The sequence below is a fragment of the Pongo pygmaeus genome, chromosome 3 (genome assembly GCF_028885625.2).
Source record: "Pongo pygmaeus isolate AG05252 chromosome 3, NHGRI_mPonPyg2-v2.0_pri, whole genome shotgun sequence".
Lineage (NCBI taxonomy): Eukaryota > Metazoa > Chordata > Mammalia > Primates > Hominidae > Pongo > Pongo pygmaeus.
In genome coordinates this window covers 141,629,522-141,653,022 of record NC_072376.2, presented here as the reverse complement: position 1 = coordinate 141,653,022, position 23,501 = coordinate 141,629,522, and the positions used below count along the sequence as shown (strand labels likewise).

The following is a 23,501-nucleotide window of genomic DNA, read 5'->3' as shown; positions in this document are numbered from 1 at the left end:
AGACACATGCACTCACAAGTTCATCGGAACACTTATTCGCAATGACAAAGACATAGATCAACCTAGATGCCCATCAACAGTGGACTGGATAAAGAAAATATGGTACATATATACCATGGAATACTATACATCCATAAAAAAGAACAAGATCACGTCCTTTGCAGGAACGTAGACGGAGCCAGAGGTGATTATCCTTAGCAAACTAACAGAGAAACAGAAAAGCAAATACTTCATGTTCTCACTTATAAGTGGGAGCTAAATGATGAGAACACATGGACATGTAGAGGAAAACTACACACACTGGGGCCTATCAATGGGTGGAGGTTGGGAGGAGGGAGAGGATCAGGAAAAATAACTAATGGGTACTAGGCTTAATACTTGGGTTGAAAATAATCTGTACAACAAACCCCAATGACACAAGCTTACCTATATAACAAACCTGTACATGTACCCCTGAACTTAAAAGTTAAGTAAAAAATCAAAAAAAATTTAAAAAGAAAATATGGAACAAAATGTAGTAGTGAAAAGAACTAAAATTCATGTAATTTGAATCCCAGAGAGAACAGGAAAGACAGAAATAATATTTGAAGAGACAATAGCTGAAAAATTTCAAAAGTAGCAAAAGATCTGTGGATTAAAGAAACACCATGCATCACAAGCATGGTAATGCAAAAACATCTACAAAATCAAAATCAAAGAAAAATTCTCACAACAGAGATTATCCTCAAAGGAATAGCAATAACATAACTGACTTTTCAACAGATGTGATAGAAATCGAGAGACATGGAATATCTTCAAAGTGCTGAAAAGAAACCAAAACTGTCAACTAAGAACTGTGTGCTCAGCAAAATGTTCTTCAAGAAGGAGGGTTAAATAAGTACATTTTCAGATGAAAACTGTGAAAATTACCATTGACAGAATTAATCCAAATCCCAAAACAGAAGGAAAAATCATCCTAGAATAAAGTTTGGAACTATGGAAAGGGTAAATATGGGAGAAAATCTAATGAGTATAAACTTTTAAAAATAATAATAATAATCATGGCTTTAAAATGTTTGAAGAGACTTGAAATACGAGCCAGCAATACCATACATTTAGGAAGAGTGTAAATGGAGTTGAAATATTCTCAGGTGCTTACATTATCCATTAGAAATAGGATACTAATTTATAGTAGAGGGTGGCAATTCTCAGAGGCTTGTTACGATGTCTGGGCTGGGCACTACAATAAACTAAAAGATGGTATCACTTCCAAGATAATGGAGTGGGAAAGTGGAATAATAAAATGTAATTAATTCTAGTTAATAAGCAAAGAGAATAGGAACAAAAAGAGACAGGTGTTTTGTTTTGTTTTTTTAAAGGCAAGGCAAATAGGAAATACTAAGGTAGTAGATATAAACCCAGATACCTTAGTAATTGCATTAAATTTTGCTGTACTACATGCTACAATTTTAAGACAGCGATTTACCAGAGATTAACTAAATGAACCCACAGTTACATGCTTTTAACCAAGGAGATTTGTAAAATACAAGAGTACAGAATGGGTGAAAATAAAAGGATAGAAAATATGTATACCATGGAAGTGCTAACTGAAAACATGCTGAAAATATCAGACATAGTAGAATTTAATGTGAAATAGATGATTACAGATTAAAAGGCGTTTTTCTTAATGATACGAAATTATATTTGCCCAAAAGATATGACAATTCTAAATGTGTAAGCACTCAATAACAAAGACTCAGAATATAAAATGTGATAGCACTGAATGGCAGAAAAGACAAATGCACCATTATAATAGGAAATATGAGCAGGTTGCTCTCAGTAAATAAAATAGCAACCAGAAAAAAAAACAGTAAGTTAAGATGCAATATTTGAATAATGCAATTAAGAAATCTCTTAAGGGACATATATAGAATACTAATACCGAAGACCTTCAAAATATGCATTCTTTAAGTACACATGATAGTTTTCTGAAATGGACCAACTCAAAAAAAGCAACTCTCAGATTATAAAAGGATTGAAATTATTCAGATTATGCTCTTTGATGGCAGTGAAAATTATGCTAGAAATCAATAACAAAAAGGTAACCAGAAAATCCCCAGCTTTTTCTAAGTTAAGCAGTATGCCTCTAAATGTTACTCACAGGTCAAAGAACTCACAATGGAAATTAGAAAATATTTTCAACTGATTAATAAAGAAAATAACATAACGTTGGCGTTGCCACTAAGGCGATTCTTAGAGGGAAAGCTGTAATCTTAAGAGTATGCATTAGAAAAGAAAGTCTAAAAATAATGATGTCTTAAAATTTGTTGAGGAGGTTAGAAAAAGGACAGCAATCTAAACCCAAAATCATATAACACCTCGGGACCAGAGCACACTCGGTGAGAGACAGCAAGCATTACAAAAGCAAGATTAGACACCTATTCCCCAAGTATTCCAGATACTGAAGCAAACAAAATTAAACTATGTATAGGTGGTCCTTCCTTCGTATTTAGTGTAAGATTAAAAAAAGACCTTGCAAGCTGAAACTGTACAAAATTTTCTTAATAATCAGTGGGGGACAATTATGATATTTCTGTGACCTTTAAATTTTTTTCTTTTTTTTTGAGACAGAGTCTTGCTCTGTCGCCCAGGCTGGAGTACAGTGCCTTGATCTTGGCTCACTGCAACCTGTGCCTCCTGGGTTCAAGCAATTCTTCTGCCTCAGCCTCCTGAGTAGCTGGGACTACAGGCACGCACCACCATGCCCGGCTAATTTTTGTATTTTTAGTAGAGACGGGGTTTCACCACATTGGCCAGGCTGGTCTCGAACTCCTGACCTCATGATCCGCCCACTTCGGCCTCCCGAAGTGCAGGGATTACAGGCATGAGCCACCGTACCTGGCTAAAAATGTTGTTAAGACCCTAAAAACTGTCTTACTGTCAGTTATAATTATACTGCTTGTTATAACTACATTTTTAACAAAGAAATAAGACACTTTAATTCTCAGTGTTTCTGATATTTTAAAGTACAGTGTACTAAATATTAATTTTACTATTTTTTCATTTCATTTTACAATCAATTTAAAGGATTAGGATAATTGATAGGTTATGATGCAGATAACTATATGATGAAAATGATGGAATATTATGTCATCTTTAAAATATTTGCCGAAAACTTTTTAGAATATGAGAGAATGCATATGTCTCAATACTATAGTTAAAAAGACAGATTATAGTATTAGCAATACAGTATGTCATTGGTCTATTTTTAATGGAAAGCAAAAATTCTGCTAGAAAATATATTACAGAATTAATAATGGTTTTTTCATAGGACTTGGGGTATCTTTTCCAAAACTTGTTATATTTCTATACTGATCATTTCCTCTATTAGGTAAACATTTCATATAGGAAAAATAAAAGTTTTTTAAAACACTGTTAGATATTTAAAAATAAAAACTTCTGTCTTAACCAATACTTGTAAGTTTTTTAATTAGGGAATAATTTTCAAGCTCTGTCCTTTCTTCAGAGTAATTAATTTTTTTGTTTCTGAAGTGTTTACCTCCTCAGTTTTATTGTATTTGATGAATTTTGTTTTCAATAAATATGTTTTGACATCAAGATTTAAGTTTTCTTGTTTCAAAGGAGATTTGTAATATTAGTAAATCATTCATTCACCTCTAAATGTTTTAGGTAGATGGATGTAGTTTATTTTGTTATTTTCACTTTGTAATGTATTTACTATAAATATTTTCTGCTTATGATTATACGAAATAAGAGTGTTTTCTGAAAATGTACTTTTTTCTCTTAAGTATGTTTTATTTTAAATTAAAACAATCATTCTTTTAAGTTGTACCTTCCTTGCTTTTTTTTGTAGTTGTTTTAAAGCATGAAATATCTGTAATTTACCTTAATGTTAAGATTAAAGTCAAATTTAAGCCTTTCAGTATTATTGTTGAGCTTATATAAGGATGTGCTGAAAAATAAAGCTTCTGATGTTTTGGTTTTATAGCCAGCAACCATTTTCTTCTCTTTGCTTGTTAACTGGAATTAGTAAGAAGTCCAGTGAGTTTTGGGAAACACACTGAAGAAAATAACAAATAATTCTACAGGATTTAATATATAATTTTCATTTAATTGACTGGATATACGTAGATATTTTAGAATTTTTCTGAATGGCTTATTTTATCATTTAATGAGAGATAATATCTGAATTTTACTCTTTTGAAAAGTTTTTGAAAATTTTTGAAAAATTAAAACCTCTCTAGGACAAACTGAATCATGCTTCAATTAATTGTGATCGATTTAATGCATTTGAAATTGTTATATAATCTTTTTATTCTTATAGCACAGTATTTAATGGTAATTAAACACTTCTAATTTTTTATTTGAAGTCTACTTAAACATGATTTTGTGTAAAGAGTTATTGTTGACCCAAATGTTTAATTGACCTCAAAACAGTAATTACTATTACTAAAATGACTTGAGACTATCATGTTAACTATTTGTTTCAAAGGTTGCACAGTGAATTAAAAGATGCTGTTGAAAAAAAATTGGAGGCCTTTCCCCTTGGCACAGAGATAGGAACTGATATATATGCAGATGATGAAACAGTCAGAAACCTTCAAGAACAATTGCAGCTAGCCAATCAAGTGAGTGACATGTATTTTTAAAATTTATATTCTGAATTAACATACGTTTTAAAAAATTCCTGTTAATCATTATTTATGGATAACAAAATAATAAAATTGTAACATGATGATTTTCTGCAGTTTATAATCATCATTACAGGTAGCAACACTTGTAATAAATACTCTCACTGTTATAAATGTACTTGCCAAATACCCTCACTGGTTGTTACAAAATGTGTTTAATTAAATCATAAAGCTTTTGACGTGATTTTTTTTCTTATGAGAATTTTTTTTCTTGCTTTTCTTTTTCTTTTTCTTTTTTTTTAATTATACTTTACTAGGGTACATGTGCAGAACGTGCAGGTTTGTTATATAGGTATCACATGCCGTGGTGGTTTGCTGCACCCATCAACCCATCATCTACATTGGGTATTTCTCCTAATGCTATCCCTCCCCAGCCCTCAACCCTGCGACAGGCCCTGGTGTGTGATGTTCCCCTCCCTGTGTCCATGTGTTCTCATTGTTTAACTCCCACTTATGAGTGAGAACATGCAGTGTTTGGTTTTCTGTTCCTGTGTTAGTTTGCTGAGAATGATGGTTTCCAGCTTCATCCATGTCCCTGAAAAGGCATGAACTCATCCTTTTTTATGGCTGCATAGTATTCCATGGTGTATATGTGCCACATTTTCTTTATCCAGTCTATCATTGATGGACATTGGGTTTGTTCCAAGTCTTTGCTATTGTGAATAGTACTGCAATAAACATACATGTGCATGTGTCTTTATAGGAGAATGATTTATAATCCTTTGGGTATATACCCAGTAATGGGATTGCTGGATCAAATGGTATTTCTAGTTCTAGATCCTTGAAGAATTGCCACTCTGTCTTCCGCAATGGTTGAACTAATTTACACTCCCACCAACGGTGTAAAAGTGTTCCTATTTCTCCACATCCTCTCCAGCATTTGTTGTTTCCTGACTTTTTAATGATCACCATTCTAACTGGCGTGAGATGGTATTCCATTGTGGTTTTGATTTGCATTTCTCTAATGACCAGTAATAATGAGCTTTTTTTCATATGTTTATTGGCTGCATAAATATCTTCTTTTGAGAAGTGTCTGTTCATTTCCTTTGCCGACTTTTTGATGGGTTTGTTTTTTTCTTGTAAATTTGTTTAAGTTCTTTGTAGGGAGAATATTTTAATGTCAATGAAAATTTTTAAAGGAAAAAGTCCATTATTTCTCTAAATTTGTATTTTTCAGTGTTCTTTTTTTCTGGTATTGTTTTCTTCCATTTTCAAAGATTATATTAATAGTACTATATTTTTCTAACATTATATTTCTTCTAGAATTATACTTTTTCTTTTTTCTCTCATAGTAATTAGAATCTTTGAGCAGCTATGTTAAATATATCCTGTTTTTCAGCTGTAATTTTTTGTGAATTTTATTCATAAGGGAATTTTATTTTAATTTACAATGTTATATCCCAAATGTTTCATATCTTGTATGGGTTTAAATCCCCATTCTTCTACTTTCCAGCTGTGTGATCATAGAAAAAACTCTTGTGCCTCAGTTTCCTCATTTATAAATGGGGGCTACAAATTCTAAATTACAATTTTGATTTGATAATTATCTGAAAATTCGGTTTTATGTCCTGAAAATTTGGTTTTAAAATTCTATAATTATGAAAGTGATACTTTAGGTAAGTCAGAAAGGCTATATTTAGCTTGATAAGGAACATGTGTTTAACACTAATTTTTTTTTAATGTATGAATGGAGAGAATTTTTAAATGTGATGAAAGAAAAATAATGAAGAAAGCATGCTGTTTGTTCTAGACTAGGAAAGATTTATAATTGATTTCATGGGTGTAAATAGAAATTAATTTAGGCTTATATGTCTAGCACATATGTAAGTTAATAAATTTGCCTATTTGTCATTATTATCATTATTGAACAGCAAGACTCACAAATAAGAATTAAAATTATGTTCACAAGGTGCTGTGTAGTATAAATATATTGCTTTAGGAGCCAATAGCAATAGCACAATACTAAGTACCTAGCTTAATATTTTCAGTTTAAAATATATTTTCTGTTACAGTATGATTTGTAAAAATCTTTCTAGAAGTCAGTTTGGAAGAAGAGCCTTAGAAATGTTTGCATTATTTGATCCATAATTAGATGATGACACCACATAGATTTTATGAATTTGTTCTAAAGAACTGAATATAAAAATTTTTGAATAAATATGTTCATTATAATATTTATTGTAATGAAACATTTGACATAGTTTAAAAATCTTAAATATGGGATCAGTTAAATTATAGTTTGTCCAAATAGTAAATTGTACCATTTTAAAAAATTATATAGCGTACATCATAATCACTTGAGGGCTTTTTGAAACATGGATTTCTGCTGTGCCTCCTGACCCCCCACCACCACCCCAGTTTCTGATTCAAGAAGTCTGGGAAAGAGCTCAATAATTTACATCTCTAACAGTTCTGAGGTGTTGCTGATGATGCTGATCCTTTAAGAACCACTGTTCTAGGAGAATCTGGGTTGTGTAAGTACTAGCCTAGGTGATTTTTGTCGTCAGACAGGTCTGGAGAAACAGTGGGACATTTTGAGGTATGAGGCATTTTTACGACCATTTTACTGAAAAGAAAACTTGAGTCTTAAGGAAATGAAGTGAATTATCCAGGACTATTTAGCCAGGAATTAGAGATCACACCCATATCTTCTGGCTCCAGGTTCTGTGTTTATCTACAAATTTTAAAACCACTTTTAAAATTTTTAATTTGCCTACAGTTTTGTTTTTTTTTTTTTTTTTAAGTTTTAGACAAAACTAATCTATGGTGTTAGGAACACGAGGAAATGGTTATTTAGGAGAAGAGTATAGTAACTGGAAGAGATCACAAGAGGGTCATCCAGCTTCTAGGTGATGGTAATGTTCTTTCTCTTGAACTGGGTGCTGGTTACATAAGCACACTTGCTTTATAAAAATGTACGATTTGTTCATTTTCTGAATGCATGGTATACCTCAGTGTACTCTGAGGTGCCTTATGTTTTTGTGGGTTACATATCTATCAGTATTTATTGTATTACAAATTAAAACTGAGACTTAAAAAAAGTAGGAGCATAAGCATACAGTCCATTAGACCTTAGAGCAAGGATGACATCACATCATATAAACTTTAGAAAACTTCACTGTACATTTGTGAGAGGATGAGAGTAAAAAGGCAAATAATGTTAACATATTATTCTGAAGATAAATTTGACTTCTAGGACCTTTCAAAGTTTAAAAGTTTCTGTACCACACTTAGATAATACTGTATGCAAACAATAGTTAGTGACCTGAGAAAATTATAATTATAAAATCATTATAAAATGGCAAGTAAAAATAGCCCACTATATGGTCCCTAATTTTGTTAAAATAATTACAAAATTCTCCCCCAGAATCACATTTATAAACATGAATGCATCAACATTTAAAAAGATGATTGTATCCAGATGTTAGCAGTATTTATTATCAGGTAGTAAAATTATAGGTGATTCTGATTTTCTCCTGTTTTTCTCTGTATTTTCCTAATTTTCCACAATGAAAATTTATTACTTTTATGATCAGGAAAAAAATATTGTACTTTACCAGGAGGCAGTTTTCTTCTTCATCAGTTTCTAGGGCTTACACTTTCTTGTGGAACAAAGAACATGGTTTAAATCTACATCTCTGTTAAGGATTTTAATTTTAGCTAAATCTGAGTAAAAACACAATTTCAAAATAAGGAACTTTATGTCTTCAGGTTTACTCTCTAAATTATTAATAATATAACTTCGTATCAAAAATATAACTATAATACCATCTTTACACAGTTCTGTTTTATTTTATGACTTTATAAGAACGTATTCTGTAAAAGAAAATGATCCATTTGTACTATACAATAAATAGCCTGCTGATAATTTAATGAGTTATCAAATTTTTTTAATAGGAAAAAACTCAGGCTGTGGAACTCTGGCAGACTGTTTCTCAGGAGTTGGACAGACTACACAAGCTTTACCAGGAACATATGACTGAGGCCCAGATTCATGTATTTGAAAGTCAAAAACAAAAGGTAATCTTAGATTTCATCATTTTCTTGTATATCAATAAGAAATTGCACTCTGAAGAAACTGTTTTAGAGGGGAATGCCTAAGACTCTACCCTATAGCATTTAGAATTTCTAATCACTTTATTATTTATGTTAATAATATATAGATCTTCGCTGGTTACACTCTTGAACAGGTAAGATAATTAGAGAACTGGACAGTGATTATTTGGTTCTATAATGTTGTCAGCAATGAAAGCTGAATTTAGTGCTAAAGAGCAACTTTTAACATTATTTTGTATAAATAAACCTTCAAAGTTTTTATTTGCTTGATTTCCTACCTGTCTTTTAAAACAAAACAAAATGGTTCATTAGTTTATGGCCAGTGAAGAAACCTGCTCAAATACAGTGGGAACACTATGTAAAATCAAATGTTAATACCCTTAAATGTGACCTGTTACTAAAATAGGTGTCATAAGTTAATCAGAACAGAATTTTACAACAGGAAGGGATCTTAATGGTTATTAAAAGACTTTTTTCTACCCAAAGCAAGAATCATTCTACATTCTTTAAAAGTGGACATCTAGCTTTAGCTTTTGCTTTACACGTCTATTGATAAGAACTCATTATCTCACAAGACCATCCATTCCATTGGGAAATATACCTCTTTTATTCTTCTGTTGGTTCTTTTATTGCTAGGTGCATTGAGCACTAGGGAGGAATTCTATTTCTGACCTCTTTTCTATGTATTTTGAGAGGCAGCTCTTTAAATAAGTTGGTTTTGATACCTGTCTTCAGCACTCATTTACAGACTTTTCAAATTCTGGTTAATGAATATTCCTATTATTATAATTATAATTAGAAATGTCTACCTAAAGAAATTGTAAAAATACTTACATGATGCTTTACAGTTTACAAAATGATTTTTCTTTACATGCCCTGGCTTGAAAAAAAGTCCACATGTAATCATTCTGATTTGTTGGACTTTTACCTCTGAGATTTAAAAACCATTTTTCATATTAAGTTCTTTGAGGGCTGTTTCCTCATTTAGGTCAATCAACTAAGCCCACAAGGTTGGGTTTTTGTTTTGTTTTCACCTGAATAATATCATTCTTTTACTATAGCTACATAGTTTGATGGGTCCTTATACAAGACTTTACAAGTAACACTTCATTCTTTTTTCCCTGGTTATCTATTTAATTCTGTCATTCAGTATATTTACAGCCTCTCCCAACTTTGTGTCATCTGTACAAATAATGTTTAATAGAATCATAACAGCTAATCAAACAATTTTTAAAATGTGGTGCCTGAGAATGTTTTTTAAAACGGTGGGTAGTAACTCCTGTGCCATGGTTTGTATTATAGGTTTTGAGTAGGTTTGAAAGTGACGTTCCAATATTGGACAAGGTCTCTCTAGCATTTAGAATTTCTAATCACTTATAATTTTTTATGATCTATTTCTTTGAGTTTTAAAATAATATTTAATAATTGATTTCTAGAAATAATTATTTGACATAAAATAAACAGCTACATTAATTTTAGCATTGCCACTTTAATTTTTTAATCATTTAAAAAATTTCTTAGTTTTTCAACTACTAATTCACACAATAGTAATAAGAAACACTACTAATTTTATCTAAACTTAGGCATAATGATTTTAGACTTGATTTTAGTTTAATTTTAAATATGGGTTATAAACAACAAAATGCTATTTATATACTCCCCTTACCTTCCCACTGTAGGATCAGCTATTTGATTTTCAACAACTGACCAAGCGACTTCATGTTACTAATGAGAACATGGAAGTGGTAAGTATACTTACTTATATAAACTAGAAATTGTCCCTATAGATAATCATATTTATTTATGTTAATATAAATCAACAATAAGAAAGCATGCTGCATGAAATTAGATAATACTCTTTTTTCTTTTGCTTTTGCTTTCTCATTCAATAGCATGACACAGTTTACAGTACCTTTTGGAGATCTAACATCTCTCTGAAGTATATCTTACTCTGGAAATCCTCTTAGGATTCTTAGTAAGGTCTCCTTAGACTAATCTAGACAGTGAGTTCCTTAAGAGTAGAGTACATGCTTAATTTTTTTATTTCACCTGACACACTGCCAGGTGTTTAATAAGAATAGTGTAATTGTTTAATGAGTTAATAGCCCATTTTCTAAAATGTTTTAGGAAACTAAGGACCATGTGTTGGTATGGTACTCCTAAATTTCCCTATAAGTTTTTCCTAAAATAAATAGAATTAGTCTTCCCAGTTCTGCTCTTTTCCTTCTTATTCTCTCACTTTTGTTTTCTTTACTTTCTTGGAATGTTATTTTTACCTCATTGTTGAGTAATAGAATTATGACACTTCAGGTAATTCCTCTCTCTTTCCCTTCTTCATTCTTTCTTAGTTACTCTGCTAATTCTTGTTAGTACCTAATAAAAATGTCTTTGTATAATAATGGATTTGTGCCATCAAAAGTAAGTATCCAATTTTATTCTACTTTAAAAATTTTTCTTTTTTAACCATGTAAAAAATCATTAAACCAATCTGTACCTGTTCTGTTAACATTTGAAATGTCTAATCACATACTGTTTTTGATACTATATTATACTTCTTAGAGTTTTAAAATACTAATACTCCAGAACAAAATGGTTACTGATTTCTATAATTAAGAAAGGCATTTTTTAATTTAATATATTCCTATATGGAATTAGTACTTTAACCTAGCATCATAATTATTCATTACTTCTTCAATATGTCTCCTAGAATTGGAATTATATCATTCTTTGATATATCATATCACAGAGCCCCTATTTTATTATGATTTTGATGAAAGAAAGTCATGGGAAAAGGACGTTGTATATTCCAAGGGAATATGTTAAAAATTTCTAAAGCAGAAGTATTCATGGTTCCAGGTCAGAGCTAAGAATAAACTGAAACAAGAAAACTGGTAAAGAAATGGCATGATGGATAAAAGAGAGTTTTACAAAAATATAGAAAAGACTATATAGGTGGTTAAAAGTAAATGGTTGAAAGAAATTTTAAAATTTAAGTTGTTCTTAATGTATATAATGAATAGCAAACAAGACTGATAAGTGCAAAGGGAGCAAGCAAAGTGATAAGATCTTGTACATTTCAAAGAGCATTCAGAACATAGTTATGGGGGCAAGTATGAGTCAAGATCAAACTTGAAGAAAAGTGCCCTTTAAAAATCAAGCAGTTTCCAACAAAAAATTTTCTGATTACATGAATAAACTCATTAAATGAATAGATTCTTATAGATGTAGAATAAATTAATGAGAATGCAGTGAGTAAATAAACTGTCTTTCAATATAATTTGACTAACATGGCAGAGTAGGACACCCTGGACACTCCTTCTCCCCACAGATATACCAATTCAGCAACAATTCATGTACAAATTTCCTTTGCGATAAATCAGAAATGAATGGAAATGTTCTCACCTCCTGGGGGATTGGAAAACCAGACTCACCAAAGCTAGCATGGAGATTTGAGACCCTTTCTTGCTAGACACCCTGTCCCCAGTGCTGTGTCATGTGATCAAAAAGAGACCCCTTAGCTCCCAGCTTCACCCAGGGGAGGGAAGGCATTAGATATGTGCATTCATCACCCCAAATTTTCTGAGGGTGGTCCCCAGAATACTGGCCTCTATCTTGCCAGTCTCGGAGCTCACAGATCCAGCATAGTCTGGCCAACCAAGGGAGAATGGAGGCATTGGTTTGGACTGATAGATGGCATTGGTCCTGTGCTCTTCTCAGCACAGAGTAAGTAGATGAAAATTCAGTTCTCGGCTTTCCCGTAGGGAGGGGAAAAGTTGATCCAGCACTGCAGCTTCTCTAGGGCAGCCCAGAGAAATAGCATCTGTCTCACGAAGCTCTAATAGGTCCAGCATAGTCTAGCCACCTAGGGAAGAACAGAGATAGCAGATTGGGCTGATACATGCTATAGTTCCCTACCCCCCAGCTCATCACAGAGCAAGCAGACAAAGCCACAGCTGCCAGCATCTCCCTGGGGAGGGAAAGAGTTGGTAGAGGCCTGCTGAATCTCTGGCTGGCTGATTTGTGGGGATCTTCTCTTGTATGACGCTAATCTGTGAAGACTGGGAGAGGTGCCCGCTTTCTCTAATGTACGGATGTGAGCACAAAGTCAAGGAAAAATGAAGAACCAGCTAAAGATGTTCCATACAAAGAAATAAGATAAATCTCCAGAAACCAATCCCAATGAAAAGAAGTTATGAATTACCTGATAGGGAATTAAAAATAACTTTCATGAAGATGCTCACCACAGTTAAAAGAACAATGCATGAACAAAGTGAGAATTGCAACAGAGAAAAAAAATTAAAAAGTAGCACACAAATTATGGACCTAAAGAACACAATAACTGAATTAAAAATGGAGTTGGGAAATCTAGATATTCCTATTCAAAACATGATTTTGGACCCTTACCTTACACAACACACAAATATCAACCCAAAACGGATTAAAGACTTAAATCTAACACCTCTTACCTATAAAGTTCTTAGAAGAAAACCTAGGGGAAAAGCTCCATGGCATCGGTCTTGGCAGCGATTTCATGGATATGACACCAAAAGTACAGACAGCAGGAAAAAAGTAATCAAGTGGGACTACATCAAACCAAAAAGTTTTTGCACAGCAAACGAAACCAACAGAGTGAAAAGGCAACCTATGGAATGGGACAGAATATTTGCATACTGTATATCCAATAAGGGAATAATCTCCAAAGTATTTAAGGAATTTCTATAACTCAGTAGTAAAAAAACAAAAGACACACCAAAAAACCTAACAAGTTGATTTTTAAATGAGCTAAGTACTTAAATAGATATTTTTCCAAGGCAGTGGGTATGTGAAGAAATGCCCAATGCTCGATGTCACTAAACATTAGGGAAACATAAATACTAAAACTACAATGAAGTATCACCTCACACTTGTCAGAGGGATTATTATCAAAACCAAAAAGACAACATGTGTTGAAGAGGATGTGGAAAAATTGGAAACCTTGAACATTTTTGGTGGGATTGCAAAACGGTGCATCTGCCATGGAACACAGTACAGAGTTTCCTCAAAAAAATAAAAATATAACTACCATATGATCCAGAAATCCCACTTCTGAATATGTATCCCAACATATTGAAATTAAGATCTTGAAGAGATATTAGCAGTCCTGTGCTTATTGCAGCATATTCACATTAGCCAAGATATGAAAACAACCTTAAATGTCCATCAAAGAGGAGTGGATTAAAATGTATAAACATACAGTGGAATGCTATTCAGCCTTTAAAAAGAAGAAAATTGTGCAATATGTGATAACATGAATAAACTTTGAGAGCATTAAATGAAATAAGCCAGTCACAGAGAGACTAAACACTGTATGATTTTGCTCATACGAAGTATCTATAGTAGACAGATTTATAGAAACAGATTGGAATGGTGACTTCCAGGGCCTATGGTGAGAAGAAATGGGGACTTACTAATCAACACACGTGAAGTTTCGATCAAACAAGATGAATAACCTCTAGAGATCTGTGCAATATTGTACCTGTAGTCAGCAATAACGTATTGTACACTTACACATGTTTTAAAAGTGTATAACTCATGTAAGTATTCTTACTACGAATTGATACAAATAAATGTCTTTCTTTACCAATGCAAATTAGTAATATGCAACAGATATGCTCTGACATGAATGGTACATAAAAGTATATATTTCTATTTATTATGCTGTAGATATATTATAATTTCACATTTCCCATAGGTTTCCTTTACTGAAATGTTTTTTAAGATTTGCTCATCTCTATAATTTACTCAAAAATATTTAATTGCATACTAACTATCTTGCATGAAAGTATAGGTTCTCTAAGTTGCAAAAATGCATCAACCATAAAATCTCTGTCTCCTTGGTGAAACAGGCTGACATATGAAATAATCAGTGAAAAAGGTGCTAAATAGATGATGGTTGAAAAGGATGCTTCCCTACACCTTCTTGAGTCTCCTAATTCTAAAATATGAATATAGTACATAATTTTCTTTATGGTCATAAATATAGAACAACAATGCCATATTCAGATGCAGTTGTGGAGCTCTTACTAGGCTTGCTAGCAGGTTAAGCACCTTGGTTTCCAGCACTAGATTCTTAAAATGCAGAATTTTAGCTTATACTTCTGTTAATTGCTCTATGTAATCTATCTTTGAGGTGTTCCCAAATGGTTAAAAGCACAAGCATTAATTATGCTAGTGCCAAGACAGTATATATAATAAAACACTAGTTGTGCCTGTGATGTACTCAATCATGTGCCAGGCACTAGGAGTTCTGGGAAAAGCTGATCCTTTAAAAAGGCTCATATTTTAGTCAGGAATACCTACACTTTAATATTTAAATATAATGTGCACTGTAAAGGCATGTATTAAGTTTTATCAAAGTGCAGAAAGGAAACAGTTAATTCTCCCTGAGAATGAGTAAACCACACATGGTATTGAGGAATGAATGCAGACGGAATGAGGATATCCTGGGCAGAGGAAAATACGATAGTATGTTAAAAATATGAAGTCAGTGAGCTCAGAGCATGAGAGAAGCACAATGAAAGCTATCTCAGGGACTTTAGTTGGAGAAATTTAAGCCTGATATGTTGGGACAGGATTAAATCAAAACTATTAAGATCAATGGGGAGCAAACATAATATATAAAGAAAAGGGATAAGGAATTTGTATCATCATGGATAAAACCAGCAGTTATGGAAGAAAATCAATTCCCTTAGGAAAAGTTTTTCTACATTTAGAAGACTACTTCATATCTTACTATGGATTTCTCCAGAAGCCGACCTTCAGGAAAAAGTTCCAAAACCTGTCATTTATTTAGTAGGCAATACCAGGGAGCACCAGTAAGAAGGTGGGGAAGTGGTACCAAAGAGAAGAGAAGACGGCCAATAAAGGGCTTTTTAAAATTAAGCAAGTTAACACTGTGAGTAACTAAAACTTAATGAATTCTGAAAGACAGTGTAGAACACAAGCCTCAGAATTATTTCACCCATGTGAGAAGGGAGTTTGGGTTTTTTATATACCAGTTCCCTTCAGACATGTCAGGCTGCTCAGAACAGGGTGGAACATTAGTTCTATAACACTTACAGCTTTATGCACAGGTGGATAGATGAGCAAAAGAGATTCAGATAGCCAAAGAAAGCCATAAGACTGGAATGCAGGTGTAGGTAGTTTCAAGTGAAGCAGGTATGCAATGAAGTAGTAAAGGCAAGCAAAGAAGGCCAAGGTTACGTTTTACCCTCAAAAAATCTAATCGTTATCATAAATCTCACTAAACTTTTTTTCTACTTGTATGTCTGATGTGTCATCTTTAAAGATACAGTTATTAAATATTCTAATACTGATTCTTTTTTTTTTCTTGTGACAGACTAACCAACAGTTTCTGAAAACAGTAACTGAACAAAGTGTGATAATCGAACAACTCCGAAAAAAACTTAGGTATTTTCAAAAATGAGTTTCTTTATTTCATTGTTAATTATTTTTCTTCAGGGGAGCTGATGATGCTATAATTTTCCCCATGGGTGTTTTTTTTCCTTCCTTTTGTTAAGCTTCTGCCAATATCTTCTTGTGTATATGATCTGTTAGGATGGGAAGAAACTGAAATCAAGATTATTAGGAGATAACTGTGATATACAGTCAGACCTCTAAATACACAGATGTTCAAGTCCCTTATATAAAATGACAAAGTATTTGTATATAGCCTATGCACATCTTCCCATATATTTTAAATAATCTGATAACTTATAATACCTAGTACAATGTAAATGCTGTATAAATAGATTATATACTGTATTGTTTTAAAATTTTTATTTTTTATTGTTTTAAAAAATATTTTCAATCTGCAATTAGTTGAATCCACGAATGGGGAACCCACAAATCATTTGAGCATTTTTTCATATACCTATTGTCCATTTATTTGTATGTCTTCTTTTGCAAAATGACTATTCAGATATTTTGCCCATTATTTGTTCTTTTTCTTCCTCTTGAGTTGTTTTAGCTCCTTATATATTCCAATTATGGTTATTAATCCCTTGTCCAGTGGGTAGTTTGCAAATATTTTCTTCCATTCTGTGGGTTTTTTCATTTACTTATTGTTTCCTTTGCTGTCCAGAAGCTTTTTAGCTTGACATGATCCCATATGTACATTTTTGCTTTGTTTGCCTGTACTTCTGAAGTCCTCCTCAAGAAATATTTACCCAGACAAATGTCTGGAGTGTTTCCCCAACGTTTTCTTCTAGTAGTTTCATAGTTTCAGGTCTTAGATTTAGTCTTTGATACATTTTTATTTGATTTTGGTATATGGCGAGAGATAGGGGTTGAAAATGCATTGGCTGTAAATGCATTGATTTATTTCTGGGTTCTCTGTCTGTTCAGTTCATCTATGTGTCTGTTTTTATGCCAGTACCATTCTGTTTTGGTTACTATACATTTGTAGTATAATTTGAAGTCAGTTAATGTGATGCCTCTAGCTTTGTTCTCTTTGCTTAGGATTGCTTTGGCTATTCTGTGTCTTGTTTGGTTCCCTTTAAATTTTAGGATTTTTTTTCTATTTCTGTAAAGAATGTCATTGGTATTTTGATTGCATTTAATCTATAGATTTGATTGCTTTGGGTACTATGGATATTTTAACAATATTGATTCTTCCGATTCATGAACATGGAATATCTTTCCATTGTTTTGTGTCATCTTCAATTTTTTTCATCAGAGTTTTATAGTTTTCTTTTAGAGTTCTTTTACTTCTTTGGTTATTTGTTCCTGAGTATTTTGTTTTATTTGCAGCTATTGTAAACGGGATTACTTTCTTGTTTTTTTTTTCAGACTGTTCAGTTGGCATATAGAAATAATACTGATTTTTGTTTGTTGATCTTGTATGTGGCAACTTAATTTATCCAATCTAATAGTTTTGTTGGTTGAATCTTTAGGTTTTTCTAAATATAAGATCATGTCATCTGCAAACAAGGATAATTTGACTTCTTCCTTTTCAATTTGGGCACCCTTTATTTCTTTCTCTTGTCTAACTATTTTGGCTAGGACTCCTCATACTGTGTTGAATAACAGTGGTGAAAGTAGGTATCCTTGTCTTGTTCCAGATGTTAGCAGAAAGGCTTTCAGTTTTTCCCCATTCAGTATGATATTACCTGTGGGTTTGTCATACATGACTTTTACTTTGTTGAGATATGTTTCTCCTATACCCAGGTTTTCTTTAGAGTTTTTATCACAAAGGGACGTTGAATTTTATCAAATACTTTTTCAGCATCAGTTGAAATTATCATATGGTTTTTATCTTTTGTTCTGTTGATACATCACATCTATTGATTTTCACATGTTGAACCATCCATGCATTCCTGGGATGAATCCCACTTGATCATGAAGAATGATCTCTTTAATGTGTTGTTGAATTGAGTTTCCTAATATTTTGTTGAGGATTTTTGCATCTGTGTTCATCAGAGATGTTGGCCTATAGCTTTCTGTATTTTGTTGTGTCTTTGTTGGGTTTTGGTATCAGGGTGATACTGACTTCATAGAATAAGTTTGGAAGTATTCCTTTCACAATTTTTTGGAATAGTTAGAGTAGGATTGGTATTAGTTCTTTAAATGTTCAACAGAATCCAACAATGAAGACATCAAGTCCTAGTCTTTTCTTTGATGGGAGATTTTTTGTTGCCGCTTCTATCTCTTTATTTGTTATTGGTCTATTCAAGTTTTGTATTTCTTCATGGTTAAATCTTGGTAGATTGGATGTTTCTAGGAATTTATTCATTTCTTCTAGATTTTCTAATTTATTGGCATATGGTTGCTCATAATAGTTTCTAATGATATTTTGAATTTTTATGGTTTCAGTTGTAATATCTCCTTCATCTCATTTTATTTACCTGAGTCTTCTGTTATTTTTTTTTAGATTGGCTAAAGGTTTATTGATTTTGTTTGTCTTAAAAAAACAACTTTTTTTCATTTATCTTTTGTATTTTTTAGTCTGAATTTTATTTATTTCTGCTCTGCTCTTTATTATTTCTTATACTAATGTTGAGTTTGGTTTTCTCTTGCTTTTCCAGTTCTTTAAGGTATATCCTTAGGTTGTTTATTTGAAGTTTTTCTACTTTTTGATGGAGGTATCTATTGCTATAAACTTCACTTTTAGTACTGCTTTTGCTGTATCTCTAGGTTGTGATATATTGTGTTTCTATTTTTATTTGTTTCAACAAATTTTTAAATTTCCTTCTAAATTGGTTAATTGACCCAATGGTCATTCAGGAGCATATTGTTTAATTTCCTTGTGTTTGTGTGGTTTTCAAGTTCCTCTTGTTACTGAATTTTAGTTTTATTCCTTTGTAGTCAGAAAAGATACTTTATATGATTTCAGTTTGTTTGAATTTTGGGGACCTGTTTTATGGCCTAATATATGTTCTGTCCTTGAGACTGTTTCATATACTGAGAAGAAAAACATATATTTTTCACCTGTTGGATGAAATATTCTGTAAATGTTTATTAGGTCAATGTAGTCTATAGTACAAATTTAATCTGATGTTTCTTTGTTGACATTCTATGTAGATTATCTGTCCAATTCTGAAAGAGGGTTGTTGAAGTTCTCAGCTATTGTTTTATTGGTGTCTAACTTTATCTTTAGTTCTAATATTTGCTTTATATTATCTGGATGTTCCACCATTGAGTACATATATATCTACAATTCTTATATCCTCTTGTGGGATTGACCCCTTTATCATTATATAATAACATTTTTGACTCTCTTTACAATTTTTGTCTTGAAATCTATTTTATCTGGTGTAAGTATAGCTACTCTTGCTCTTTTGGGGTTTCTGTTAGCATGGACTGTCTTTTTCCATTCCTGTATTTTCAGTCTTTGGGTGTCTTTATAGATGAAATGAGTTTCTTGTAGGCAGCATATGATTATTTTTTATCCATTCAGCTACTCTTTTTTTATTGGAGAATTTAGTCCAGTTACATTTAATGTTATTAGTAATAGGTAAGGACTCACTACTGCCATTTTGTTACTTTTTTTCTGGGGTTGTATTGTTGGTCCTTTCTTCCTTCCTTTCTGTCTTCCTTTGTGTAAAAGTGACTTTCTCTTGTAGTATATTTTAATTTCTTGGCTTTTCAGGTTTTTTTGTATCTATTATAGTTTTTTGTTTTTGTGGTTACCATGAGGCTTGCAAATACTATAACCAATTGTTTTAAACCGATGACAACTTAACTCTGATTATAAAGAAAAATAAGCAAAGAGAATTTAAAACTCCAACTTTAACTTCATCTCCCCTGCTTTTTGATTTGTTGTCTCTATTTACATATATTTTATATTGTCTATCTCTTCAAAAGTTGTAGTATTTATAATTTTTGGTAAGTCTGTCTTCTAGTCTTCTGATGAAAGATATTAGTGGTTTATGTACCACCATTACAATTAAAGGAGTCTAACCGGAGTTAGAATATTCTGTATTTGTCTGTGTACTTACTATTGCCCTTGAGTTTTATATCTTCAGATGATTTCTTGTTGCTAATGAACATCCTTTTCTTTTGAATTGAAGAACTCCCTTTAACATTTCTTGTAAGACAGGTTTGGTGTTGACAAAATCCATAAGTTTTTTCATTTTTTTCTGTGAAAGTTTTCATTTCTCCTCTATGTTTGAAAGACAATTTTGCTTTTACATATTATTTGCTTCTCTTCTCTTGCTGCTTTTAAGATCCTTTATCCTTGACCTTTGAGACTTTGATTATTGTATGTCCTGAAGTAGTCTTATTTGTTTTGAATCTGCTTGGTGTTCTTTGACCTTCTTGTACCTGGATATTCATACCTTTCTGTGGGTTTGGAAAGTTCTCTGTTATTATTTCTTTGAATAAACTTTCTACTCTCATCTTTCTTAGTACATCCTCTTTAAGACCAGTAACTCTTAGATTTGCCCCTTTAAGACTGTTTTAAAGATCTTGTAAGCATGTTTCATTCTTTTTTTTCACCTGAGTGTGTATTTTCATATAGCCTTTCTTCAAACTCATGGATTCTTCTAATTGATCAGTTCTGCTTTTGAGAGAGTGATGCATTTGCCAGTTTTTCAACGGAATTTTTCAACTCCAGAATTTCTACATGACTTTTAAAAAATTATTTCAATCTCTGTCAAATTTCTGATGGGATTCTGAATTCCTTCTGTTATCTTGAAACTTGTTGAGCTTCCCCAAAACAGCAATTAATACTTTGAATTCCTTGTGTGAAAGGTCACATATCTCCGTCACTCTAGGATTGGTCACACTGGTGCCTTATTTAGTTCATCTGATAAGTCATGGTTTTCTGGATGTTGTTCATGCTTGTGGATGCTCATTGGTATCTCAGCAATGAAGAGTTAGGTATTACAATTTTTGCAGTCTTAGCTTGTTTGTATTCTTCCTTCTAGAGTGGGCTTTCCACAAATCCAAAAAAGATTGAGTGTTTTGACCTAAGCCTGCAATTATTGCAGCCATTTCAGAACATTGCAGAAGCCATTTCAGAGCCATTCCTAGGCCTAGATTCCTAAGCCTAGGAATGCTGCAGCTCTTAGATCCTCCTACATACACAGACTTGCTGGACTTCAGTAAGATGAGGGATAATTCCCTGGGTAACCAGGCAAAGTCTCTTACTCCTTCCCCAATCGGAAGGAGTCTCTCTGTGCACTGTGCTGTCTGGAGTTGGGGAGAGGTGACGTCGCCACTCTCATGGCTACCGCAGCTAGCACTACACAGAGTCACACCTGAATCCCTGCAGACCAGTACAATGCTGGGGCTAACCCAACGCCTGCAGCCACCACTGCCTGATGTTTATTCAAGGCCCAGGACCACTTCAGTTAGCAGGGGGTGAATTCTGCCAGGATGGGGTCCATCCCATCAGAGGAGTAGATTCTCTTCTAGCACAGAGTGAGTCTAGAAACCCATCCAGGTACAAAAATCTAGAGTCTGGGACTTCAGAAATCTGCTTGGTGCTTTTACTGTGGCTGAGCTCGTACTCAAGTTGCAAGACACAGCCCTCTATACTCGTTTCTTCCCCTTTCCCTGAGCAGAAAGAGTCTTTGGAGCAGTACTGCCTGGAGTTTGGGAAGGGATGACACAGGCAATCCTTTGGCTGCCACTGCTGGTCACACTGTATTGTACCCTAAGTGCACTGCCTCTGAGACCAGTACAGCACCAGGGCTTGCCTTAGGATTGCAGTCCTTGTGGCCTGACTGCTACTTAAATTTATTCCAGGCCCAGGCTACTTTAGTCAGTGGTGGTGAAGGCAGCAGAGACTTGGTTTCCTCCCACTGGGAAGGTGAATTCCTCTCTGGCCTGGGGCTGGTCTAAATGCTCCCTCCATGGGTGCTGGTGGAATTCTAGCCTATGTTGTGTTCCACTGTGACAGGGCAGCACTGAATTCTAATGCAAAGTTCAACACGTACTTCACTCTCCCTCCCCCTAGCACAGAAATTTGCCTGGGGCTGGGAGCAGTTCATATGGGTAATGAAAAACTGTCTTTCCTACACTCATCGATACCTCTTTCCTTGCTATTATGTTCAAACCAGGTATTGTGATCATTCACATGATTTTTTGGTTCTTAAGAATATGCTTTCTTATGTGGGTGGTCATTCAATTCGTTATTTTTGCAGGGGAACGGTTGTTGGAGAGTTCTACTCAGCCATCTTGCTCTGTTTCCTCTCCTTAGAGAAATATTTCTTAATCAAGATTTAGGCTGGGCACAGTGGCTTATGCCTGTAATCCCAGCACTTTGGGAGGCTGAGGTGGACAGATCACCTAAGGTCAGGAGTTCGAGACCAGCCTGGCCAACATGGTGAAACCCCATCTCTACAAAAATTAAAATTAGCCTGTCATGAAACAAACAAAAGATTTAAATACAAGCCAAAAAGGAAAAGATTTCTTTACTTGAATATGTTAAGATATTAGGCTTCTGTTACAAAAACAATATAAGTCAAATGAAAAGACAACTCATAGTCTATGAGAAGACATTTACAGTGCATGTATTGTAACTGACAACAGATTAGTGTTAAGGACACATTAACTGATTAAGTATCAATAAGAATAATTAACTCATTGAAAATTAGGCAAACGATATGAATAAGTATTTCAAAAGTTACAGCAATCAGGAAAATGCAAGTAAAAAACGTGATACTACTTCACACTCAGCAATCAATGTAAAAATGTGGAGTGTAATAACGAGGCCAAAATATTACAGTGTGATACAGTTTAAATCTTTTAAACAGTAGTGTGTATTGATCATCGATATATGTATATGGATATATCAATATATATTCATAATCTATAGTAAAAATTATATATCTGTTACATATATATGTAGTGTATGTGTGTGTGTGTATTACAAGAGAATAAAGTACCATTCCCAGAAATTATATATCCTTACTTCAAGTTAATGATTGTCTCTGTGGAAGGAGGTTATTTGTGGAAGTAGAGAATTGAAGGTAACCTAGGTATTTGTCACTAAGGGAATAAAGAGTAAAATGTGGTAATTACATCCTGTGGAATACTGTGCATCATTTAGAAACACATATTTACATGTAAAGATGTAGTTACAGCAACATGGGTAGAACTAGAAAACAATGTTTATATTTAAAAAGTAAAATATATGGATCTATAGCATAAAATATATGCTTGTAATAACAATATATGTTTTACCAGTAAATGTGTATATCTGAGGATATATCACATTTTAATGTGAACTTATGAAATGGAGGAGAATGAGAAAGGGATTGGGAATGA

At 33.1% G+C, this 23,501-nt stretch overlaps 1 protein-coding gene across 6 annotated transcripts in view; it reads left to right on the top strand.

Moving 5' to 3' along the window:
• SCLT1 (sodium channel and clathrin linker 1) overlaps window positions 1-23,501 on the top strand; it is a 214,980-nt gene that overhangs the window by 82,133 nt on the left and 109,346 nt on the right. For all 6 annotated transcript variants that reach the window (XM_063664122.1, XM_054486821.2, XM_063664124.1 and 3 more), the window contains exons 6-9: window positions 4,493-4,628; window positions 8,589-8,711; window positions 10,427-10,492; window positions 16,126-16,196. In XM_063664122.1, the coding sequence (XP_063520192.1) occupies window positions 4,493-4,628; window positions 8,589-8,711; window positions 10,427-10,492; window positions 16,126-16,196 (396 nt within the window). The remainder of the gene's footprint in view (window positions 1-4,492; window positions 4,629-8,588; window positions 8,712-10,426; window positions 10,493-16,125; window positions 16,197-23,501) is intronic.